This window comes from Hylaeus anthracinus, unplaced genomic scaffold, assembly GCF_026225885.1.
Source record: "Hylaeus anthracinus isolate JK02 unplaced genomic scaffold, UHH_iyHylAnth1.0_haploid 3, whole genome shotgun sequence".
In the NCBI taxonomy this organism is placed as follows: Eukaryota; Metazoa; Arthropoda; class Insecta; order Hymenoptera; family Colletidae; genus Hylaeus; species Hylaeus anthracinus.
In genome coordinates this window covers 3,360,408-3,385,974 of record NW_026535284.1, presented here as the reverse complement: position 1 = coordinate 3,385,974, position 25,567 = coordinate 3,360,408, and the positions used below count along the sequence as shown (strand labels likewise).

General features: G+C 38.6%; 4 protein-coding genes across 8 annotated transcripts in view; 2 read left to right on the top strand and 2 right to left on the bottom strand.

Moving 5' to 3' along the window:
- The first annotated feature begins 3,929 nt into the window (after positions 1–3,929).
- On the top strand, positions 3,930–5,791 carry LOC128894272 (lysosomal thioesterase PPT2 homolog). Its single transcript, XM_054155927.1, has 4 exons — positions 3,930–4,608; positions 4,780–5,029; positions 5,112–5,230; positions 5,291–5,791. Exons 1-4 carry the CDS (start codon positions 4,411–4,413, stop codon positions 5,642–5,644), a joined length of 921 nt encoding a protein of 306 aa, XP_054011902.1. The 5' UTR covers positions 3,930–4,410; the 3' UTR covers positions 5,645–5,791.
- A 130-nt stretch (positions 5,792–5,921) lies between these two features.
- Positions 5,922–8,216, bottom strand: LOC128894254 (venom serine carboxypeptidase). Its single transcript, XM_054155901.1, has 2 exons — positions 7,589–8,216; positions 5,922–7,446 (listed from the first exon to the last, which is right to left on the bottom strand). The coding sequence occupies exons 1-2, from the start codon at positions 7,883–7,885 to the stop codon at positions 6,328–6,330; spliced, it is 1,416 nt and encodes a 471-aa protein (XP_054011876.1). The 5' UTR covers positions 7,886–8,216; the 3' UTR covers positions 5,922–6,327.
- Positions 8,217–8,391: 175 nt separating this feature from the next.
- On the top strand, positions 8,392–10,004 carry LOC128894273 (uncharacterized). The gene has a single exon (XM_054155928.1). The coding sequence runs from the start codon at positions 8,720–8,722 to the stop codon at positions 9,623–9,625; it is 906 nt and encodes a 301-aa protein (XP_054011903.1). The 5' UTR covers positions 8,392–8,719; the 3' UTR covers positions 9,626–10,004.
- A 70-nt stretch (positions 10,005–10,074) lies between these two features.
- Positions 10,075–25,567, bottom strand: part of LOC128894200 (piezo-type mechanosensitive ion channel component) — a 45,596-nt gene continuing 30,103 nt past the window's right edge. For all 5 annotated transcript variants that reach the window (XM_054155773.1, XM_054155774.1, XM_054155775.1 and 2 more), the window contains 26 exons: positions 25,228–25,358; positions 25,019–25,161; positions 24,772–24,948; positions 24,190–24,706; positions 24,014–24,109; positions 23,497–23,933; positions 23,015–23,420; positions 21,248–21,310; positions 20,719–20,864; positions 19,946–20,122; positions 18,623–18,919; positions 18,473–18,549; positions 18,067–18,144; positions 15,721–15,997; positions 15,476–15,639; positions 15,259–15,405; positions 14,963–15,127; positions 14,741–14,888; positions 14,460–14,674; positions 14,219–14,377; positions 14,019–14,145; positions 13,484–13,890; positions 12,092–12,387; positions 11,764–12,013; positions 11,461–11,688; positions 10,075–11,381 (listed from right to left, as the gene is read on the bottom strand). In XM_054155773.1, coding sequence (XP_054011748.1) covers positions 11,252–11,381; positions 11,461–11,688; positions 11,764–12,013; positions 12,092–12,387; positions 13,484–13,890; positions 14,019–14,145; positions 14,219–14,377; positions 14,460–14,674; positions 14,741–14,888; positions 14,963–15,127; positions 15,259–15,405; positions 15,476–15,639; positions 15,721–15,997; positions 18,067–18,144; positions 18,473–18,549; positions 18,623–18,919; positions 19,946–20,122; positions 20,719–20,864; positions 21,248–21,310; positions 23,015–23,420; positions 23,497–23,933; positions 24,014–24,109; positions 24,190–24,706; positions 24,772–24,948; positions 25,019–25,161; positions 25,228–25,358 — 5,458 coding nt within the window. In that variant the 3' untranslated portion in view covers positions 10,075–11,251. The remainder of the gene's footprint in view (positions 11,382–11,460; positions 11,689–11,763; positions 12,014–12,091; positions 12,388–13,483; positions 13,891–14,018; positions 14,146–14,218; positions 14,378–14,459; positions 14,675–14,740; positions 14,889–14,962; positions 15,128–15,258; positions 15,406–15,475; positions 15,640–15,720; positions 15,998–18,066; positions 18,145–18,472; positions 18,550–18,622; positions 18,920–19,945; positions 20,123–20,718; positions 20,865–21,247; positions 21,311–23,014; positions 23,421–23,496; positions 23,934–24,013; positions 24,110–24,189; positions 24,707–24,771; positions 24,949–25,018; positions 25,162–25,227; positions 25,359–25,567) is intronic.

Here is a 25,567-nt window from a genome sequence, read left to right as displayed (position 1 = left end):
CTCGCTGTCACGTGGGTCAAGGCAGGAGGAGTGGTGGTTCGTGCCACAAGGGGGTCCCTCTTTCGCTTTATCGGATCGGGGGAGAGACGACGCTCCTCCCGTTTTCTCGTTTCCCCGAGGGGACACTTCCGTCCGACCAATATCGCTCCTCTCGCTCCTTCGCCGTTGCGCTAGTAGCCGCCGTCTCTTTTTCTATCTTTCACCCTCTCCTGGGCCGCTTCCAATATCTTTCTAAGTTCTCCGAGCCGGCCATGAATAAACTATTCCCCGACTTTGAATATCTGAACGTTTTGAGCGGGAATGGGACCACCATCGAGGGACCAACCGCAGAAAGGACGAGAGAGGATGATATCGATTGATCGACGTGCTCAGTGGAAGGGGATAACGGCGGAGTCGGTGGTACTATGCTTCAATTTTTGGAAAACGATATCGGGGTTGGGAAAATGGCAGAAGACTACCTTGAGACCGGGGTGTCGTTGAATATGGACGAGCAGACGTTCCGTGTGCATTTCCTTGTATAAAATATTACCGATAACGAACACGATGAAAAGTTCTCGACGTTATCTTACCCTCGCGCTAGTCGAGCGTTCGAGGAGCCAGAAACTCGCCAAAATCCGCAAGCCGATCCTCGTTCACCTCGATCGTGGGACGATTAATTTTTCGTACCGCTGACGGTGATGAAATCAAGCAGTCAGCATAATGAGTAGCGTTGTCTGCCGCGCAATTCATCGGATGTCGTAAAAGCCGGGATGAGGAAGAGAGGAGCAGCGACACGGAGGATGGGGTGGCGAAGGACGGTGGCGGGGTTATTAATATTCAGAACGAGGAACGGGAGTCGAGAGCAGTGCCGAGTGACAAATACCTCGCGCCCCGTCCCAACCCCGGAACGGCTCAACTCTGTAATTAACGCTAATCTCCCGGCCGTTCCTCCGACACCGTACCACCCACTTCGTCTTCTCTCCCGCCTCTGTACTTACGAAGCTCAAGGGTGGCCTTAAACAGACTCTCGAGTCGATTCTCGGATGAAGAGGATCTATGATTCCTCGCTGATAGAAAATGATGGCTCAAACCTTGGACATCGCTACGCCAAGACGATTTAATGCTACAAGGAGCGTTTCAAACAATTCAAAGGTATCTTCGTACTTTTTCTGTTTACTACTAATCCTGATGGACACAAATAGTCTCCGTACAGTAATGTTATCATCTTATCACAACTTTCTCTTGGCTGTTTTATATTTTTTTGCACCGGACCACTTTAACTTTCTAAGTATTTTTAAGTATTTTTCTACTGTCTTGTCATCGATATGAAATGTACAAGAGCCAGCGCGTACAGTGGATGTAGAATGTATTCGTACACTGATCAATTTCGCAAAAAAGTTTTGTGTGAAATTGTAGTTTCTTAACTTCTTTTTTATAATCAATGATATTTTACATATTTTCGAAAGTCTCTAAGATAGATATAGTCCGAGCAACATTTACTAGTTAATATAATTTGTGAAATTAACAAAAAAATGCGAAAAGTGGGTAATAGTCTAGTAGCAATAAGTATTTGTACGATTCTTATGACGAACCATTTACAGTAGAGTTTGTAACGTAGACACATTAGTTTATTGCTCCGTGCGACTTAGAAAACATCAAATTTCCAGGAAAGTACTTTTAAACAGTTGTGCGAATACTTATTGCATCAACATTTTTATCGATTAATTGTTTTTTTCTTGTTAATTTCGCAACTTACATAAATAGCTATTTTTTTGTAATCTATCTATTCTAGAGATTTCCGAGAATATGTAGAATGTCATTGTTTATAAAAGTTAATAAATTACAATTTTACACAGTTTTTTTGGAAATTGATCGATGTACGAATACTTTTTACACCCATTGTATGTATAACTTGTCTCATGTCTGTTCCTTGAATCCATTCTAACATACACTCGGCATCACCTAACTCGTTAGTGTGCAAATACTTTAAGTAATAATTAAATACAGTTTGGTTTTTAAGTAGACGTTTAAAAAAAGCTGGGGGTAATAGATTGGATGAAAATTTTGACCGACTGCAACACTTGCCCTCCGTTAATAACAGCCGGCAAAGTAAAAAGAAGACGATGGATTATATAAAAGTGAAACGCAAAGGTAGTCCTTGCATATTTTTGCAACCATTACCACGGCTCTGTTCATTCGTTCTGCGTTGTGTACCTAAATTTGAATTTACAAAACCGGAAGTTGAATTACTGGCTTTCCTCCTCAGATGTATACGCGTAAATTACTGTTGCAGGGATGCAGTAGCTTCCTGGCCATTTTTTACTCTGCATACAATGTTGCGTATAAACCAGCCGAATATTCGATTTACGTCGATACTGTATCCCAACTGATTGCGTTAATGCTTCGCTAAAACGCTTAGGGGGGATGAAACTTTCGACAGAGGATAGAACTCGTGGAGATAATACCGGGCGCATGGTGAAATGCGAAAGATAGGTAGGAGCGTCCCTGCGAGGTCAAAGGACGAAGATTCCTTCATCCACTTCCTGCGATATGGTCGTCGCTGGTGGTTGCGCGCCTCGGTTAGCACTTGGTGGACTAAAATACCGAGTCAGCCGACCGCGAATATCCTTGATTAAACGCAAAAAAGCTCCGAGACCTACACTCGCCTTGCGCTCTGGCTGTGGCTGCGTTTTTTCGCCACCCTCCGCCATCGCGATGGTCGGGTTTGAGCGTGGAATTGGATTGGCTGTCTTTCCTCTCGTTCTCCTTCTCCTTCGGTTCTATCCCTCTTCTACGAGAAAGAAACGCTGGTAGTTTCAAAGCTTCTGGGGACTCGATTAGAGCCAGCATGCGACATCAGAAGCACGTGAGTACATACGTTCCCAGGTATTCCTTCCGGTTAAATTGTTGTACGCTGTTCCAGCTTCTCGGGGCAAAGGGTACACCTGTCCATTCAATCATTCTGATACATCGCGCGAACAAATCTCATTTTGTACAGATCCCTCAAATTACTCGCGAGTCAGTTGTTTCGTTTCGCTAAAGTACTAGTACCAAAGATCTTCCCTGCATCGGGATGTCCGCCAGAGTGTTAAATCCATTAACGCGTCCTCGTCAAAGAGACATCAATTTCTTGCTTTCTTCATAACTCCAATGACTTGGCAACTCTTTGAAATTGCATTGATAGACGAATTCTTCCGAATAGTCACTTCAAATCCAAGAAGTGATTAACGTACATTGCTGAACCGTAGAACCGCGATAGACGTTGTTGTACGAATCTACTAAACATTACAGTACATTACCGTAATGACACTCTCGAAAGTAAAGTGGTGATAATCGGGGATGTCGCTGGTCGAAACAATACGCTCGACATCCATCGTCTGAGCACGAGGCGTGAGTTTCGTATGCCAACTAGGGGTGATGTCAGGACACGGTGATATATGGTTGTACCAAGCACGGGAAATGCCACGTGCCCAGTCACCTTACACACAGTTCTAGAAGGATTAGGGTCCTACTACAGTCTGCAGCACGTTGTTTCGGAACGCAATTGAGTTCCTTTCACCATTGAACCCCGACCCTATTGGTCGAAGCATGATCCACGGGTTGTTATCGCATCTGCATGATCATTGTATGACCATCTATGTCTTCGGTTACTTCTGCTGAAATATTAGGTTATCCCAAAAGTTTCTTCCATTTCATTAATAAGTAATACATACACAATATTTTATGTCTAATGTTACATTATTAAATTGCGTACGATTCATTTTGCTCCATTACTGTTATACAATATTAACATCTAAGAAATTAGGTTGTCTATTTATATAAACACTGCCACACAAAATAATTGAGTGCAAGTCACGGAAGAAACTTTTGGTACAACCTAATAATTTTATTTGATTGTTCAAAAAGCACGAGCACAATGAGCAAATTTCGAAGAAAAATTCAAAGGCAGCACATTTAAATTTCAATACACAATTCATTTCTTGAATTAGGTAGGTGCCATTTTGTTCCATAACCTTTCACCACTTTCATTTTCTTTTCTCCTTTCGTTACACATTCCTGATACGTATGATTTGTACGATGATTAAACAATGTTTAATTATTAAACGGAGACTCGATGATATGCATCATAACGAACAGAAATATCTTCAAAAAAAAAAAAAAAATCGGTACAAAAATTGTAACTCGTGTAGATGCCTTTATCACTACCTGCAGAAGACAGCGGATGCGTATCATTCAAAGGTAAAGAAGATTTCTTCGTGATCGTCGGTGGAAAGATGTTTTCTGGATGTTGTCCAAGAAATTGATTTTAAAGCTCCCCTCTCAACAAGGCGACAACCAAAGATTGGTTGTCACGAGAGGGCGCAATTGCTACACCGATCAAAAATTACGTCGCTGCGATGAAAACAGATGAAAAAGAGATCCTAGTCTGACATGACAGAATGTTTTCTTGAGTATAGCATAATCGGAAATCTACGAGTAGCGATGGCTACATTAAGTTATAGATCTTTTATTCTTTTCTTTTTAACTATACTTATTAATGCCGTTGAAAGTTATCGTGCTGTGGTTGTTATCCATGGTGTGCTTACTGGAAGCGACAGTATGGAACTTATTAGCAACAGAATACAAGAGGTAAGCAACTCACGCCAAATAAAGGATGATGCAGATGTCGCACCTACGTAAATATAGCGGGTAAACATGATTTTCATGTACTTGGCGTCGAGACGCTACCGCGTCTCTAGATAATACGATTCAATTTTTATAACTATGTTTGTGTATGCATAAAATAACCATCGATTTTAGATGCATCCTGGGACACAGGTTTATAATACGCCGAGATATGCAGGATGGAGTAGTCTAGAACCAATGTGGCGACAAGTAGAAGAAATAGGGATGGATGTCGTGTCCGTAGGTGCTGCATTCCCCGAAGGAATAAATTTAATAGGTTATAGCCAAGGTGGTTTATTAGCTAGAGCCATATTGCAAAGATTTCCTAATCATAATGTCAGGAATTTTATCTCTTTGAGTTCGCCACAAGCAGGACAATACGGAAGTACGTGACGACCTGATGATAGTATCATCCTTGAAAGTAAACAAAGAAAACTTTTACTTCAAAGGTTTCTTTTCCGTTGCAGCTCGATTTTTGCATTTATTTTTCCCCGATTTAGCGTGTGAAACTGCTTATGAATTATTTTATTCAAAAGTTGGACAACATACCAGCGTCGGAAATTACTGGAATGATCCTCACCATCAGGTGGGCATACTCTTTGTTTCAGTTGGATTTCATAACAAACTGTATTTTGTTTTCTTTTAGGAATTATATTACAAATACAGTAGGTTCCTTCCACTCGTAAACAACGAGAAAAATTCGACACTGGGGTCAACGTTTAAACAAGGACTTACCAAACTAAAACGTATGATACTTATTGGAGGCCCTGAAGATGGCGTTATCACCCCATGGCAAAGTAGTCACTTTGGATATTTTGATGCTAATGAAACTGTGATAGATATGCGCGATCGATCTATTTATACAGACGACTCAATTGGATTGAAGACATTAGATGAGAGTGATAGACTTACCCTCATTACAGTACCAAATATTCCCCACATAGAGTGGCACAAAAATATATCTATAGTAGATAACTTTTTACTGCCGTACCTGGATTAGTGTAAACTGTTACGAACTATTTAAAGTTAATTGCTATAATATGTCATGAAGAAACTAACAAGATACGAGAGATCTTGCCTAATCGTGACAATTGATGTAATTAAATTTTATATATATACATTTTATGATCTCTTAGTATTTTGCTATCATGTATGCATGCATCAAAATGTATACCTGATACTATTACAAAGAAATAGTAAGACAAAGTACCTAATGGTAAATAAATACCTCTAGTACATATATGTATAAATAAGACAAATCATTTGTATGAGACTGCTCAATAATAATAAGATGCTTATATACACTTTTTATTATCAATAAATGTTTATTAGTTCTTCTATTATAGAATTAAGTATAGTATGCGCATTCTTATTGCGTGTATACAGTTAAACTCCGTGTATCCGAATTGGTCGGGGGTCAAAGGTTCTAGCAACTGGATAGTTCATATAACTTAAGTTCACAAATTCCCATAAGCGATACGTTGCGTGAGCTGAGTTTGGATAATACAAGCTCACCAAAGTGTTCAAGTAACTAAGTACTGTGGTGTCGCCGGTTCGGATATATGGAGTTTTATTGTATATTACTTTTACCTTAAAATTAAATATCCTTATAGCTCTTTCAATACGAACATAGCCATTATACAGAGATATTACATACTTTCAGCAAAACACTTCAAAAATAATTTAGAATGGTTTATTGTGTGTAAAACGCGTAATAAGATCGAGAGCCCAAAGTGGCTGATCTGAAGGAACCATGTGTCCAGCATTTCTGACCAAAACTTCTGTTAAATTATCAACAGTTTTTGAGTAACCAGCTAACTCTTTTCCAACCCACCACATCTTCCTCTTGGCTGTTTTATATTTTTCAGCCCCAGACCATTTTAAGTTGTGCAAATAGTTTTCTGTTAGAGGATATGCCACAATAATATCAAGCTGGCCATTGTATATTAAAACTCTGTAATGTTGAGTAAGATCTGATATGAGAATTGCCAGTGACTGCATAATATCTCCTTGTAAGTGTTTCTCTACTGTTTTATCTTCAACATGAAATGTACAATTGCCAACATGTATAGCTCGTCTCACATCTGCTCTTTGAATCCATTCTGACATGTAGTCAGCATCATCTGAATCTTTGGTATGTAAATAGTTGAAGTAGTAATCAAAACCAGTTAGATTTTTAAATAAAGAAGGATAACCAATTAAATCACCATCCAGAAGTGTGTCAAATAGTTCAAAGGCTTCTTCATATTTTTTTTGTCGGATCAAATCTCGACCTTTATCTTCATATTTATGAAACACATCTCTTCCATTTGTATCGATCAATCCCAACTGATATAAATAATCTCCATACAATAATTGATTCTCTGGATCGGTCAGACCATTTCCTATTGCCAAACCCTTTAAGTTTATTTTTGTCTGTGCCTTGATGTTAAAGTCTTTGATTGCATGAGATACAGCAGGTACATATTTTCCAGCATAAGATTCACCAGTGACATAGAAGTCATTACCCTGGAGTTCAGGGAATAACTTAAAGAATTGTACTAACATAGTATGAACATCCCTTCCCACATGTGTTTCATTAATGGCATATCCTTTATCATTGTCAGTAAAGCTGAATCCAGTACCAACAGGATTGTCGATGTAAAGTAAATTATGAGCCTGATTCCAAGAATACTTGCGCATTTTAAGGGTTTTGTTTGCAGTTACGATAAATGGACCATTCTCCATGAATAAACCAAACATAGACGTAGCCCCAGGCCCACCTTGTAACCACAATACTATAGGTGCAGTTTTAGGGTTATGCTATTTAAAGTAATGACTTTATTTTACTTACCAAATATTTACAAATAAAATTACATAAAATTTAATTTTAATTGAAAATGGCAAAAACTTGCGAGAAATTCGAGAAATTCGAAAAATATATGCAAACCATTCAATCACTTACCACAGCCGGGAAGAACCAAAAGAACATGTTTGAATTATATTCTTTATTGACAGTCAAGTAACCGGCATAACTGTTAACTTCGCCCATTTCTTTATGCTGTACAATGGCTTTGTTACGAGCCTCATCTATTTGATTGCTGTCGATTAACGGTGTTAAGAACAGAGGCTTTCCAGTATCATCGCCATCTCGAATGGGATAACTCTTCAATTTGGGATAAACGTTCGTAAATCCTCTTCCATTTTCGATTGTGAGTGAAATTAGAACGAAAATGTGTAGAATAGACACGATTTTGATCATTGTAATTCACTTTATAAAACAGTTATTAAGTACGAGTGAATGTGACCTAAATGTCCGATTAAAAAGTTAACACAGAACTCTAATTGTTGTTGACAATGACCTGGTAACTGGTTATCATGATCTGACCTAATGACCCGCTAGAAATCGAATCTCCAACCGACTCATCAATGTTACCAATACGACGAATATAGATTTCGATGAAATATTTTCTAGAAAACTATCTAATCCACATTTTTTGTATCTTCCATCAAAAAACTTAGACTTAAGCTTAAGATTGAAAATTAGATACGAACTTCAACTTTTTTTGGACATTTGAGAGCACAATTACTTTGGTCCACTTTGGTCTGAAACTAAGAAAAAACAATGGCTCCCACAACTATTCAAGTAATACTTTCGCAGATGGCGCTGCGGTATAACGAATCTGTGTCAGCTGACTACTAACACAAATAAATTTGAATTGACATGTATTGAAATTCACGTCCGGTAGTTTAATCGAAGGTTAACGCGGAATTGTAACTATTTTTAACTCGACGAATACAGAATGTCGTCGATAACAGTGTGGTAGAAAATTGACTTTTGCATTTCTTCAAATTGAATGATGCAAAGAATTGAAAACTGGATATTTATAACAAATCCATGAATGAAGTTTCGAAGCAATCTTAGTTCAACATTGTGATTAAAGTATTCGTAAAACACATTGGTACACATTGTGCATTGTTGAAATACTCAAGTTTTCAGTAAACGTTCCTAAGATAATTATATCATTATAGATAGAAAAAATTGTGTTTTACTTATTAATCCAGTACAGTGCAAAGTTTATTAAAAAGAATCAAAATGAATGATTCTTTCTTAGAAGATCTGGAACTAGTGCCTACTGATGTTACAAATGTTAATTCTTATCCAGTAGATAGACATGTAACAACAAGAATTGCTACATCCACTCCGTTACAACCGACGCTGCCACATAATGTTGACAATTTACATCATAAAACTGAAAGGAAACCAGTTACTAAAGAATTAAATGTACATGATCTGAAAAAATTGTCAGATCAAGATACTAGGAAGCACCAGGTTAGAGTGAAGGTTTCTGAAAAGAGAGAAATACCTAGTGAGAGCAAATTGAAGCCAATTGAGAATAAAGTGAAAGCTGACGATGAGGAGCCTGCAGACAATATTGAAACAAAGATACAAAAGGCCAGAGTGAAAATTCCTGGACTTAAAACTCGTTCAACAAATCAGACTCGTCGTTCTGGAAGTTGTAAGGAAAACAATCAGTCTTCAAATCTGTCTATTAAAGAAAACAGTAGACCTCATGATTATTCAAAAGAAAGTGTTTCCCAAGTGGAAGTTTCTAAAGACAAAGACTGTGTTAAGAAATTGGAGTGCAAAGAAACTGATCCTGCTGCATTGCTTAATTCCATTAAGGACATAGTAAGCATGCATATAAAACAAGAAAGTTCAAACATTTTGAGAGTAATGCAAGAATTACACTTCAATTCCCAAGCTAATCTCATTAAACATCTGTTAAACCAAACAGATGAACTAGTTAATGAAATGCATCCTAGTAAAGATTCGAATAGAGTAAGAAGTTTGGTAGAACAAAACGAGAGATTAAATGAAGAAATTGTAAAATTACAGAAATATAACGAAGAATTGCAAAGAAAATTAGAAGAGTTAGAATTTTTAAAGCAAGAAAATATAACATTAAAGTTGAAGTGCAAGGAGCTATCAAAACAATAGGAATAGATATTACTAATGTCCTATCTCCTGCCTTAAACTTAGATTATATTAACAATAGAGCATCCATTCTTCCATTCCAGTTGTTTGTTGCACATGTCTTAACTGTTCTATATTTTTCAAACTGTTCTATTAAGTAATAATGAGTACATTGAAATTACTAAAAGACTATATTTTTTTACTGATATTTTTATGTCTGAAAGACATTTAAATAATTATAACATGTTGTATTGTTTAGAAGGTATTACACTTTTTTAATGTATGTATATGATCAGATTCGATCGCATGTTGATTTTAGGTTGTAGATTTATTAAATTTAGTTTAAAGAATTTGAAAATCACGTTTTGTAAGAAAATGTTTAATAAATCGCTTTATGTGTGCATTACTGTTTTATATACTTCCTGAAAACAAAGTTCATGCATATATCTCTTTCCAGACGAAATCACTCGATATCCATTTAGAACGATTTATATTTGTAGGTATTCTTAAAAGCCGTATCAAGGCGACATGATACGATGTTTTGACATCGTAAAATGTTTATTTACAAACAATGATTTTTCGCATGATATTGAATGTCTTTTAAGTATGATGGACATATAAAATTCGCGCAAGGCTTGGCAAATGGCCAGATTATACATGAGTGATAGCGATAAGATGAATTGACGATTAGAAAACGTATAAAAGAGAAGAAAAGATCGTGCTGACGGCAGTTTCAGAGATTTACCGTTAATCCACTAGCAGTTATCATTTATGTTCTTATCTATATAGATGCGATCTTAAATGCGTCACGCTAGAAATGCATACATATTCGGTTTAAGCGTAAATTCTGATAAATTATAAGTAACAACAAAACTCTATCGCTAGTACGGTACGATAACACATTTGTAGACGCTTAAATGTATAAAGCACTTATTTAAAAAATTATTTAGTTGCGTCACTGACGTTTTACGATCACAATATTTCCAATATATTAATAAATAGTATATAAGCAAGTTCCTTATCAATAAATATCAAAATAAAAATCAGTAAAATTTTACAGCACATTCGTGAAACAAATTTGTTAGAACATATTCTTGCGTTTGTGTGAAATTTTCAAGCCGTTTTTTGCTATCTTTATTGTTAAATTATTATCGTGTTAATTCCTTTTCTGTCGTTTCGTACTTTGATTCCGAGCCTTTCTTTACTTCCTTTCATCTTCCGTTTACCATGTTACTTGCCAAATTCCCAATCATTTATGTATGTACAACTCTTTTTTATATTATACACCTTTGAAGATAGGAACAATCTCTTTAATTATTTCTCTAGCAACAAATATAGCGTTGATAAATTCCTGAGTTTCTAAATGTTTGCAAACCATTGTTCGCGTCACTATTGACAAGTGCGCAAACTATTGTCATAAAATTTTCTCCCTTTACATAACAAATTATCCCTATAATTGCCACAACGTGTTTTTATAAAGTCTTTCACTTAAAATAACTTGGCCGTCAGATAAAAACAGCTTATATGAATATGGGACATTGCAAAACAAAGTTTCTGCGTCATTTCTGCGATCTTCTTGAAAATTGCACAGTACTGCTGTTAATATTGTTCATTTACAGTCTCTAATTTCTTTTTACGATGTGCAGTAATTTATTCACGGCGAGAAACTTCTCGAGATTCTCTCCTTTCTGCCTCGGCATCATCTTCTTCAGCTTCTTCCTCTGCGTCATCTTGATCTTCATTATCAGTCCGTTCACCTTCCTCGGGTGGTCTCGTCCACCTAAAAATGAGATGATTTAAATATCACCAGTTCTCGAATATTATAAGAAAAGAAACATAGTAACAGTTCGATGTAATACCTGATCAATGTCTCCGGCGATCTATAGAGGAATATTAATTTAGCGAATAAGTCTTCTTCGAGACACAGTTCCCCGCTTTCACGGACTAAATATATATCCAAACATAGCCGAAGTATTCTATCCACATAGGGCAGGTCATCGAACATAATCTTTGGTGCCATATCACTAACTATTTTCCTCATCATTTGACTTATAACTATCACCGCTGTAGTGTATAAACCTAAAATTCTGTTAAAATATACACGAATTAGTGAAGTTACTTCATCAAAGTTTCACGAAACCTGACGATTTCATCGAACGCACCCAAAGCCGCTGATAAAGCTCAATCCCTCGGGGAACGTTTTATCATTGAACAAGAACATCATGATATCTTGACAGCTATTCAATGGTACGTTTTTCAAACGCTGATTATAGAGATCGTCGTTGCAAACTTCCGTGACGATCCACCATTTCTGTCGAGCACAACAAGTATCGTCTGTAGTCAAGTGAAGATTGATACTTCTATAAAGATAATTGTCGTTCATTTCCGGTTCCTCATCTTCGATTCTCGTACCTGAAATTGGGTAAATTGTTTAAATCTTTTTTTGAATTGAGCTCCTCGTAAACTGCGTTATTCGCGAATGAAACTTACGCAGCCGCATTAATTGAGGAACGACGTAAGTAGTTCGACCAGTCACTTTCAAAAACTTCGGGAAAGCATATTCCAGCGTAATGGTCCCGTTATGAGGAGTCGACTCGTCGGATGACAACATCTCAGCCAATGTCCGTCTCACAGGATTAAATTCTCCGTCTACATATGGCGGTAATGGTATATCGCGTAATTTCGTTGTTATCCCACTGGCGTCTTTTGCGTCCGTCTTTCGTGACACTGTCCATTCCACGTGCACAATGACAGTCGTACTATTATCTTCTAATTCTGTTTTCAGTCTGTGACAAAGAAAACAGAATTATTTATCTATTATGTTGACCAAAAGGTATCTCCGATTTTCCTTTTCAGGTTCATTTTTTACCCAATATTTAAGAGAGTAGTCTTATTTTCTCTGGATCAAAAATTAGATTTTTCTTCATATTCTAGTTGTCATTTAAGGCCTTCAATATATTTGTACCAAATTCTATTAAACAAATTTCAGAATTGCCCAAGTTATAATTGTTTATATCATAGTTTGCCTCATTAGGTTGATCGAACATGAAACTTCAAACGCGTTTTAAATACGATATTTCAAGAACCACATTTCGAATTGAGTTTAAATTTTGTATAAATATAAATTACACTTCTACCTATGGCGTGAACTGAGATATTTTTTCGACCCACTGAAAACATAAATATTGTGAAAAAATCGATGACTTAAATATAAAGTGCCGCCATTTTGTCAATTTTCTCTTAATACTTTTATCCCTAGTTCGCACTATAATCATTTCATAATAAATAGAACAAAATTAGTTTTCATTAGATTAGACCACCAGAGAAGATTGAGTCGCGTTATCATTTTAGACACGTTTTGCTTAACGTAACGTAAAATATTGTTTGTAATTTCGAAACAAGTAGGACAAGACAATTGTAAATTTATCAAAATGTTGTGCATACGTGGATTAATAAACGTTTCAAATTTCAAAAATTACTTCGAAACTGATAAAAAAAGTTCTCCCACCATGGAAAAAATATATATAAAAATTACTATTCTATTATTCAATATATACATAATAAACCTCAGCAAACAAATTTTCCATAAGTCAATTGTTTTTGAAAAAAAGCTCTGGTTTTCTGCGCCCAAGGTGACTTCCCCCTTAAACTAAATTGAAATATTTAAATTTTAAATTATATATACCATTTTGGAGCCCTTGAATTGCTCCTCCGTATCGTGTATCAAGTACTACCGAACAATTGTGTATTTCTGATTATATCAATTTAAAAAAATCATGGGAAAAATTGAAATTCGCATTGTTCTATGTTATTTTCTGCCCGAGAATGGTTGTCATCGTTAACGAAGAAAAATAAATTATTTGGTGATCTTTTCGACTGTACCTTCGCAAATCTGGCGGAGATATACTCCATAGTTTCCTAGAGAATCCGCTCAGCCTCACCGCAGCGACGTCAGAGCTTATATAATTTTCGAGGAACGTAACCGCAGGTCTGTCTTTCGCGTACAAATTCGTGAATCTGGTGTACTTATCATCGTTATACTCGATGATAGAACTGCTTTGCGCGGACATGGAGTAGATCGGTTCGTATGGTCCAATTCGTATTTTCATCGAAACGTCATAGGGTAGGTTCGAGACACCGACTGTGCTGCCCAATGCGAACAAGAGCAGCGGGAACCATATTAGTCCGATCATCAGGAGCAGAGCACCACCGCCGACCAAGTACTTGCTCATTTGTTTCTTCTTCACGCCCCTTGGTTGAGGGAAATCTGCCTCCACTCCTCGCATGCACTGGAAGTTCAATTTATCAGCAATTTAGACACGCACTCGTTCGAATAAAATACGTCTCGAGGCGCTAATAATTGTATACAGCAATTAGTGCGACTATAAACAACTAATATAAGAAAAACAAAATGTACCTTGATTTGATACGTGCTAGCGAATATGTCTTCCATTTTGAACCAGTCCATTATAGTCATGGAGGTATCGGTCCAGATCCAGTCCATTACGGCTCTCAGCTCGAAAAGAAAGGGTACCAGCATGAATCTGTCGAAGGATGAATGTTAAGTTGTGTAAATTAAAATTTATCAAAAATTCGACGAATAGGAAATATCCTGACCCTTTAAAGAGGACGTAGTTGACGACGCTGTAATTCTTGCACAAGAAGTTACCAAGTATTCGTGTTGGGTAACCTTGTCGCAGCTGATAGGCTGCTAATAACAGGTAGAAACACTTCATCATGTACCACATTTGTGGTGGCAGCCGCTCGTTGAATTGCCTAGGATTATCAACAATTTGGAGTTATTTTATTACTGAAATTTTAATCTGCGACGTTGCATATAATGTAACGTATTCAATACCTCTCTGTTACGCTAGGCAAAATGAAGAACATCCACACGTGGACGCCGAATATGAGACAGTATTGAAATATTAATTTGCCAAGAATCGATTTTCTTAGGAACAAGGCTCTGTCGATGACTATTAACGCGAACTGCAGCAATAGCATCAACAAGAAAGGCATGGGAACTCGATTTTCTTGCAAATAAGCCGTGACGCCTCCATCGCCTTGCTGCGTCTGAAGATTCGTAGAAATTAGTATCTCGGAAAGCAGAAGTTATTCGAGAGAAACGAAGACACTTACGCCAAATGCGGAGAATCCAAAAATGAGTAGCAAGAAGTTGAAGAAATCGCAGAGGAACATGTACGCGTACACGTTCGTTTTTTCTTTACCAGCGGGACTTAGGATTTGAACGAAGAAGTTTTTCATCGGTTGTACGTACTTGTTAACGCTGAAAATTAAATCACAACTTTCAATGAAACTCGACAAAATATGTGCACAATGAACGAAGAAATTTCTGCTTACGTCATATCCATGTTTTTATGGAAATTTTCAATCTGAGGATTCATTTCTTCAGCTTGAACTGCGACGAGTCTTTCGTGTTCATCGGTGGTATGTGCATTCTCACCGTCACCAACTGCATGCATATTTAGAGATCTTCCTTTGGGTGTTATTATTTGAGTACCATCTCTGGCAAAACAAAACTATTTTTTAACATTTGTCACGTGCACGTAAGCTTAACATAAATTAATCCCAACGCTACAATACTTCCAAAACAAATGTGGGTCGTTTCGTTTTATATTTTTTAATAACAGTCTTACTCCGTTTCGTGCTGTCTGGGAGTAGATTCTCCTTGACCTATATCCGGTGGTGGAGGTTTAGATGGAACAATGGTCAAACCCGAGGGGATAATTTTCCTTGGTTTGAGGGACGGCGTGGTCCACTGTCCTAAAGACTTGAGCATAAATCTGGAAGTACATTTTTTGTTACATCCCTGTCGCCCGTACGTAGCATTATAAAATTTGCTCTCAAGCTTACCTATGGAAGAACACCATCAAAAGGATCAACAGATCCCACAAAGCATAATTAGGTTTACGTTCGACCCCCATTATTCGGGGTGTGAAGAGAGGATTATTTGGAGCAGCGTCCCGGTTCCATGGTAACAGTTCCAATTGGAAAATGCACTTTACTATGACAATTGCCTGAAGAAATTCGGAAAGGATCGCTTAAATAATCGTTTCTTAAAGTGAGCGATCGATTGGCCAGACATAATCGTGTCTCACCTCGGTGTACGCGATCAGAGTCACCCAAAACGTCTTCGAGGGTCGCGGTATAGTCAGCGAACCCCAGCAGAACACCATGAGGGGCAATGGCGTTGACAAGACGGACGCGTTTTTAATTTGATGAAGGAACACCATGAAGTAACAGAGTAGATTCGAGTGCGCCAAGATGCCGAACCAAATGGACGCCAATAATTGTATAATCGGTGGTTGATCGACCTCGGACAATTCCGTAGCTTCGTCGTCGTGTTGAACAGGTGAGACTTCGGAGAACAGTGTGCTGCGTGGGTAAAAATTTAGATCAATCGAGGCGAAGGATTTCAAGAAAAGTTTCGACGTCACTTTGCGGAAGAAAGAATATTTATCTTATTTCTTCTGCGAAGTATTGATATCGAAAGCACAGTGAAAGCTCAGCCGAGGACCATGAATTCGTATTTGCGAATGGAACTAAAAGTGTAAAGTTTCATTGCGAGTAAACGAAAATACTTTAATCGTTGAAAGAACGAAAGAATTCTTTGCGACGGTATCTCAACGTCGGAAAAGTCTGCCGGACTTCAGATGTGGGCAATTTTAACTTCAACCCTACTTGGATGTGACTTTCGGTCACGCACTAAGTTTGAGTAAAGAAACTCGAGTAATAAAATCAACTGAAAGATAACGTTTGTAATAAAATGTATACAGGGTTTGTTTTAAATAGTTGGTATATAAATATATGCTCGGAAACTTTTCCTTTTCGAAATATAAACTGTGACTATGACTGTGTGCATTGGAGTGTGATTTTATAAGATTAACTCCTCATTACTATTCATATACATGTTTGATTTGCTTTTTTTTATCAGCTACAATATTACAATAATTAAAATACCCATTCCTTTTAGAAAAACGCCAGTGACCTTGAAATCTCGGAAGATGTGACTGAGATAATTATTTTGTCCATCATAGTATGTCCCCCATCGAACCAAATACATATTTTCTTTTTGAGACATATTTACGTTTCATTAAAAGCAACAGAAGTATTTAAGATGCAAGAGTTTGATAGGACACCCTGCATATTAAACGGTATGCATAAGTTTGTAGATTCCATTTAGATGGTACTAGAAAACGATATATCGACCTATCTGAATAATTAATGTCGATATGTCTGGTCCACCTGTATCCAAACAAATGAATAACGCAAAAACCTACAAAACTTATGCGTAAATCTAATTCATTCGCTTGTAAACCCCAGAGGTATTCAAACTTTCTATGTAACTTGAAGTCACAGTCTGATAGAATTAGGGCTAAAATAGCACATGTTTTGATGGGTATGTGCTATTTAAGGTCAAAAGATGGAAAAAAATCTGTTTATAATCAACATGCAGCGTGCAAGAAATGGCGTGCAAGGTGTATGTTTGTAACGCTGCTTGAAACTTTACGGAACATTCTCGATACCTGGAGGAGGACATGTCCAATCCTCGCTCCAAACTTGGCGCCAAAATTCGGATTTGCGGAACCGTCAGCGAGCTTCCTTTCCTAGCAGAAACAATACCCCTCTCTTTCTACGTTTATTTCAAATTACAATACTAAGTCCAGACATAAACGTGGAGGGGATTCAGGGTTAGTAATCGGAACAGGAGGGGATAGAAACTTACGAGGAATTGTCCGGTTCAGGTTTGTTCTTTAGCTGAATTAAGTCTCTGGACTGCAACGTTACTGCATTCCTGCTGGTTACAAAGGACATAATGGATCTCTTTAAACCGAATAACGTTTCTGCACAGGATGCATTCATGATATCTGATTAACAATTGCCAAATAATTTCTTATGTTCCATCTATAATAAATATTTAAACGTTATACAAAGCAACCGAGTAGCATTTTAATAATTTGGAAATATGTAAATCAACGAACTTAGAAGTTTAAAAGTCTCCAAATGTTAAAGTGAGTAATTGCACATTGAAATGAGCGAATAAATCATTTATACTAATCGATGATCAGTTATAATTAGGCCAAAATTATCTAGAGGCTCAAGTGATATGTCAGATTAATGCAAAGTACGACACAGAACATTATAAGACAATTTATTATGCTTTTGTTTAGAATAAAAAATGTTAGTAGCATTCATGCATGACATATTCACTATTTTCTAATAAGAACATCATAATAATTACTATTATATTTTGCAGGGGGGAAGTGATCTTGAAAGACCAATGAGTCTGATCAAATTATTGCGGAACTTGAATACTTTATACTTTATCGCCAATTCGGAGGAATGAATTAGCGAGGAAATTTCACAAGAAGTTCAACCAGCAACCCTGCCAGATTGAAACCTACTCATAAAGGAAACTAAGCATTTCCACTACCAAGTCTTACCTTTGTTCCTGCGGTAACGGCTGACTAGGACCTTGGCCAGCATCGTAGGCTTCCTCAGTCTGCCCGTTAGTTGCCGATCTGTCAGAGCGAGCACATTTACTACTCTAGCTTCTACTATGTAATTTGTAACCTAAACGGTGGGAGTACAGACTACTTCTCACAAGGGCCACGATCGTTTCCGTCAAGGATAGGACTACTTGGGACAAGCACACCACTACTAAAGCTACGTGTCGAGATGTGAAATACAATTGGAGGGATTCACAATCTAAAGCTGTATCGTCTTGACTTCTTTGGGACATGTTCGAACTTTCTTCATGAAACGATTAATCCTCATACGGCTAAGCGTCTACAGACAGATATTCGAAGAAGCTAACAGAGGTTGTTTCTTTGACATTCGAAGCCTTACCTCCTTTTCATCAACGGTATCGGTTGCCACATTTGATTGATACCCAATCGCATCCCCATCCGGAAGTCTGGTTTCGCCTGAAGGTTATACAACGAAAGAAACAAATTTAGACAGCTGGCTGGCACGATTTTGGCTCATTTAGACCTATACCTTCAACAATTTCTTCTCTTTCGCTAAAACCTTGCGAATGTATCTGTAATCTCGTGAGAATCTGTTCAAATACTTTGTCATCGACGTCAGAGTACTGTTGATCATCACCACTAGAAATTTGAAATACGTAGAGATAGACACTTTCTGCTCCTCGTCCTCTTTATCGTCCTTCCCGTCTGCCTTATCCTCTCGTTGCTCGTCGTCGGATGGTTCTGGTGTTTTGACGGGGTCAGCTATAGAAGCATCTTTTTCTTCAGTTTCGATATCTGCTGATGTGAGGCTAGTCTTATCGCCGCCCTGATGCAAAGGACACGGAATCGTATTAATTGTTCTCCTTCACTCCAAGTGATTTCTGGCACGTGGAACTTGAAGACAATTACGCCATCAATCGTTTAATAAATAACTTGTATATCATTCGTATGATACTACCGATAATAATCATTGATGGCGGCTTCAAATTCTGCGTATACGTCGATTGTTGCTCGATATCGAAGATTACTGTTATAATAAGCGAGTGAGATTACAATACTAAAATTGCTGTAAACGTAATGAGAAACAAATTAAGCAAAATATCGAGCGGATTATATATACACCAACGACGTGGAGCCTTGTTGTCAACTGCGACTACACATTGAAGAAAAAACAACATACATGTATATATATATATTAAAGGAAAATGGCGCAAGAAAATTCGCCACCGCTTCCATTTTTACAAAGCTGAAAGATGCAAAAGAAGAAGAATAGTCACTGTCGCATGTAAGCGGGCATTTATACGAAAACTCGTTAGATCGGTGTTACTCGATCGCTATGTTGTTCTATATCGTGTAATCATTATTGTGTTAAACCTACGTGAGTCTTGTGTAGCTCTCGATTAACTGTTTTAGACATACCGGTGTAGGTATGTGATATGTGATTCTTGTGTGTTCAAATCAACAACCAAAAAAAAAAAAAAAAAACAAAATAAAAAAACATCACACCCGATGAGACGATGATCAACCAACGATACAAAAAAAAAAAATGAAAAAAATAACGACATAGATAGAGGGGATACAACGAAAGCTAACTAAAATTATGAAGAGGTTGAAACGAACTACGACTGGAAATTAGGCGTCGATAATTAAATGGAATATTAGAGACAATGATACGATACACAAAGATACAGAAACGAGAATAAACTTGATAAAATGAAGAATTAAAAGAAGACGACGTCGAAGTGGAGGGCGACAGCGTATAAGAAAATGAATGACGAAGGAGAGAAAAATGGTGGATAGGTAAGATAGAGAGCCTGTAGCAGTGACATGCAGCCTTTTAAGGGGGTCTTACATCGGTGGCCATCGCCGTGTCGGTCTCGGAACGTGCACTTAGATAGGACATAGACGATTTCTTCCGCGTCAACGGCACGCTCCGACGGCGTAGTCTCAGCGCGTCCTTTTCCGTCCCTCCGTACATGGCGACGTGCGTCGCGATCTCAATATCTGTCTTAATCAGCGTGTTCATCAACTGTAAGGACCAGACTTTTAAAGTCAATTTCTATCCGGGGAACACTTTGCCTTCTCGTTAACGTTGTCTGCCTGACGACCACCACGTTTGGCCAAGGGTTGAAAATCGAGAAAAGGGGATATAGATGAAGGGGTGGTAGACTGATGCAAGAATGGCGAAACTTATGCGCACACGGGGATAAAAATATCGTCACAAGGTGTGGGAAGTCAATCTTTGGCCAGGATCTTGGCTGATGATCCATCTGACGCGTGAGATTACATTTTAACCGAGTTTCGATCAAGTCAACTCTATCAACGATGCTTGAACCCAGTTCTCGCAACGTTAGCAGAGTCAATCGGACACGAAACGAGTCAAAATTTCATGTAAACTAAAACAAAAAAAATTGCTGACCGATTCGGAATCGAATGCTGGGTGTAATACTTGTTCACGAGATCTCTTTAGAATCGCTCAGTGGATCAAGCGCTCCGATTGGGATTAGTCAGTGTTTATTTCAAACCGAAATTTCATAGCAGACAAAACAAGTAATAGTATCGTAACACCTCTCAGAACATACGAATCATTTTTTTTATAGCAATTTGACAGAACGTGTGACATACCTCGGATATAGTCATTCTTCTGGTGCGTCTCTCCTGCTCGCGACGACGTTGCTGATCCTCCTTCTCGGATTCGGTGCCGGGTATCAAATCGGTGACATCGTCGTCGTCCAGATCGTCGAACATGTAATAATCGCCCGATCTGATAGCTGTTCAAAAGAAATTGATTTTTCTCAGCACTTGGAAAATGCGAAACGCTATTGCGCCAAAGCCATGCACGACAATTCGTTAAACAGAATAAATGACACTTTTAGAAAATATTATTCCAAACGTTGCGTGCTAAATATAAAGAAATGTACATCTATTAAATTCATTGAAATTATTAGTATATTTGCACGAACGACAACACACGCAAGCACACCGTACACCTTAGAAAATCACTGATTAGCTATGTTCTATTAACGGTGTATAGAAAATTATTTACAGTGCGTTATTCTGTAAAAGCACACGAATGGTTAGTCAGGATGTGGACGTCAGTTGATAGGATAAAGCCCGGGCAAGCTGTGAAAAAAGAAAAAGAATATTCATTTACCCTCTCTGTTGGTCTTTGGCGCGCGAACTCTGTACAACGGCCGTGCCCCTGGATAGAGGGTATCTAACAAAAAGAAAAACACAAAAGTAGAGATAGAAAACTGAAAATGATGAGAAAATCGTCGGCGCGTACGGACAAGTATATCTTACAACAATATACACCTATATTACATTTGAAACAATCATGGTAGAATCCCCGAGTCCTTGATCAGCAGGTTCAACAGAACAGGACGATCTGTCGAAAAAGAGTACGGACTTTTGGATTTCGATCGATCGTTTCTCCCTACGAAACAGGTGACTCCATTAATGGGAAATTGACGAGGAAGGATCGTGACGCACGACGCGAAAGCAGATCTCTAATAAAATAAACATCGTTCAAAACGAAAATGTACACATCTCTAACGACAGGAAATTATTTACATCTAGTTTTCAGATAGAGCACGACATCGAACAGAGATCGATAGAAATTTAACGAAAGCATACAACGAAAAGATATTCCTAAAAGAAGAAGAAAAACGGATAAATAGTCATTGAGAAATCGATCCAAGACCTCCGTATAGAAACAAAAATAATTAAAGGATCGAAGAACATCCGAGTGTTTCTAGAATTTGTCAGAGAAACAAAAGGAGAAAGATACTGGGTGCGTCACAGATGATCTAGAGGTGCAGACGCGGAAGCGTATGTACAGGACATCGTAGCAGATCGACGACGACGATCTTGATCCCGAGTGTGTCGTTACATGTGTGATGAGACAGCGGGGAACGAGAGGTGGTCGAGACGATCGACTGCCGTGGAGTCTGGAGCCCTGTCATCCATGGTGGACCAATGTAACTGGATTGACGTCGATGTTTCATCGAAGAGTTCAACGATCGATCTGGCGGCGGTCGCTCGTATGGCGGAGGGGAGAAGACTGGAAACGTCTCGTCCGGCGATGGTCCGCGTGGATTTAACTCGCTACTCGGTGGAGAACCGAAAGAAATACGAGTCGGCTCGAGATAGCCCTCGAGGCTCACCGTCATCACAGCGGAATTCGGGGTGGGCGCCTGCAAGAGGGACGCGGCACGTGGCGTCAGCGGAGGCGGCTCGTCCTCGTCCTCGTCGATCGGTGTCTGATAACCCTGGGGAGGCGTGTGATTCGAAGACACGCACGAGCTCACGCTGGAAGACCTCGCCAGAGGCGCATCTCCTTTTTCGGGTGCATTAAATATAGAGATTCGACGTTAGGGACTGAGGGGTCTGCTGGCGTACCTACGCTTGGAGTCGAACTACTTCTTGTCGTTAATTAATAGAGAACATGTGAACATAAAGATTTTGGATGGAGTCTTGGAAATTATGTTATGCTGGGTTGATTGGATCACTTGGTATATCTATAGCAGGAATTGAGCTACTTCTTATTCCTTATGAGAGACTATAGGAAGGATTTCCGAAGGGCATGTCGACTTATAAAATGTCAAGTAAATTGGATATTAAGGTACAGAAAAATGCATAGAGTTCTGAAAATTACGTTAGTCAAGTCAGTGGGTATACCTACACCACGAGTCGAGTTACTTCCTGCTGCTGATTACTCGGGGACATATCGACACAGAAAGTTTTAAGTAAATTGCACATAACATTAGAGAAGACCCAGTGTTAAAATCTTTCATTGAGAGATACGATGTTCAGAAATTAATTCGGTGTTGTTCACATTCTATAGGGAAGAAGAGTTTCGTTTCGTCAGTGATAGTCCCAAAACCTAGACGCAACCCGAGGACGTCAAAATAAACCTTACCAACTTTGTGCAACGTTGGTTCTCGGTAACTAGGTCCTTGTATCTTCCTTTGGCTGGCTTTGATCTTGTCCATCTTGAATTTCAGTTTTTGTAACACGTTCTTCTCAACGCTATCTTGAATTTGGATGCGTTTCTGGTGTAGCTCCTCTAGCAATTCAGCGCCACGAGATGCCAAGACGCTCATAGCTTTCGTTTCGTCCACGATATGAAAGAAGTAGTAACTTTTGAATAGTCGCTTCTGCAGCAACAAGAAGCAAAAGCATAGACCATCCCACACCATGCCTATGTCTTCTCGAGGTACTTCGCAATCGACCTTGCCGGACACAATGTCGCTTGCCGAACTTTGGAACTTTCTTAGACAGTTAATGCCGAATAGTTGGATCACCGGGCAAGCCGAAGATTCCAACTAAAATGGGAACATTTTAATTTGTATTGTCGTATTGCATTTTAACGAATATGAATATGAACAGGGATGTATTTACCTCCTTGATCAGTACGCAACCTACACCCTGCAGCAAAGCTTTCGAGAAAATCACGACTACGTTGTAGCCGATCAACAGGTTCCACCACTTTAATATCGTTTTGACTGGTCTCAAGTAGAAATCGCTACCCTGCCAGAGGAACAGGAATGCGCCAATTAAATAACCTAAAGAGAAGAGATTGGTCCTCTCTGTTCCAGCCAGGAACATGATGGACAACGTGATCCACATAAGGCTCATCAGTACACCGCGTTTTAAAATATCCAACCATGAATGAATATGTGATACGTAATCCTTCACAGGATTTACGAAATTTGGCTTTTCCATGTCTTGATACACCGAGTAATTGTGACCGGCCGGAAAATCTTTGCCGGCGTTTCGTGCCTCGATTCGGAAGAACAAGCTTTGCCTCACGATCATCATGAGCAAAATGAAGTCGCCTGTAAACGAATCAAGGATGAGACAGTTGTACCGTTTGAATCAATTTAAACGACATCAAATGTATTACTGTTAATCTTACACATCAATTTCCTGGGATTAGGTGGAAAATCAGGGTCAGGGAAGTACATCCATTCTTGTAGTCTTCTAAGAATCTCGGAATTGCTCCAAGGATAGTCTGAAAAGTAGCAACGTTGATTTATTATTCCGCCCAAAGCGCTCAGTTGTGAATATCATTGTTGACAAGTGTTTAGTAACCTATACAAAGCCAAGAGGGCAACGCCACGACCAGAGAATACTGAATGGGCAGCAGGATGATAGCGAAGACTTTGAAGAACGGCCAAATCTTGCAGATCGTTCTCCTTTTTAGTGAAAAGAAGAGTAAAAGCCAAATACCATAGAGGACCGAATAAAAATCGAGTCTGGTACCAATAAGCGCCACGATCCCTATCAGGCAAAGTTCAACTCCGAACTTGTAAAATCCGTAGTTGAAAAGAAATTTCAAGCATTCGCGCAGCCCTTTATCAGCGTCTGCTCTGGTGATCGATGGAAACATAACTTGCGGAGTGTCCAAAGGTTCGCCCTTTTCTTGCCGATAGAAACATTGTCGTATTCTAATGATTTTTCTGACCGTGGTCGCTACTATGATTCCTATGTAACCTTTCAACAACATTGCAAGCTGTCCTGGCTCTGCCTTTCTCATGCCGAACCATTCAGCGATATTGTATACTGTATTGTTGCCTGCAAACGTACGATTTGTATCATCCGTTGGTCTCTGTAAACAAGAAGACATACACATTTATAAGCAGTCATTTGTTGAATAGAGTTCGAAGTGCTTACCGTGCAATTGACGTTCCAATTATTGTGATCGATGTATTGGATTTGGTACAACATCTTCACGACCATTAGAAGAGCGATTATCGCAGCGATCACGTTAACAGTGCATACTTGAACGTTTCGTCTAGCATTGATCATTATTACAGTTATCGCAACAAAGACGAAGTTAATGGCGCAGACCTAGAAATCGTCAGGTAAGTAGAAAACAGAATTATGGCTGAATTCAATGGTTAGACGAAATCCAACTCACGTCATTGACACAGACAAGCATTACAGAGATAAAAATAATCTTTTGCATATGGATCTCTAAGAACAACCAAGCGTAGTTGTAAAAATTTAACAGATGCGCCATCGCTTTTCGGAATAGCTGGATTCGTTCCAATTTCGACATTCCTAAAAAATCACGTTTCGTATCGGTATCTAGAGTTATTTGAATGTTGAGTTTCGTACGCCACTTACGTTTCAATTGTTTTAACGTGTACATGTTTCCGTTATCCTCTTCAAGGAAAACTTCCCCTGGCGTGGCCGTAGGCACGATCAAAGTCGGCGAATGACCAAGACTCGAACGTTTGAAAGGATTACTCTCGATCCTACGATTTTCAATCGCACATAGATCACTCGAATTGTCTAACTTGAGGGACCACTATAGTATGACGGCATCAAAATTTTGATTTTTTGTTTACATATTTCGAAAGTCAAGTATATCGAGAATATATTGCAGAAATTATAAACCGAAATTCGAAATATAAACGGAGCTACAGCACATAAGAGAAAAAGAAAGAGAAACGGAACCACGTTT

Excerpts from the sequence above, each read along its gene's own strand:
- LOC128894254 (XM_054155901.1), bottom strand. The coding sequence starts at position 7,885 with ATGATCAAAATCGTGTCTATTCTACACATTTTCGTTCTAATTTCACTC. Across the intron at positions 7,447-7,588 it reads TTTGGTTCTTCCCGGCTGTG|CATAACCCTAAAACTGCACC; the intron begins GTAAGTGATTGA and ends TACTTTAAATAG.
- LOC128894272 (XM_054155927.1), top strand. The coding sequence starts at position 4,411 with ATGACAGAATGTTTTCTTGAGTATAGCATAATCGGAAATCTACGAGTA. Across the intron at positions 4,609-4,779 it reads TTAGCAACAGAATACAAGAG|ATGCATCCTGGGACACAGGT; the intron begins GTAAGCAACTCA and ends CATCGATTTTAG. Across the intron at positions 5,231-5,290 it reads GGAATGATCCTCACCATCAG|GAATTATATTACAAATACAG; the intron begins GTGGGCATACTC and ends GTTTTCTTTTAG.
- LOC128894273 (XM_054155928.1), top strand. The coding sequence starts at position 8,720 with ATGAATGATTCTTTCTTAGAAGATCTGGAACTAGTGCCTACTGATGTT.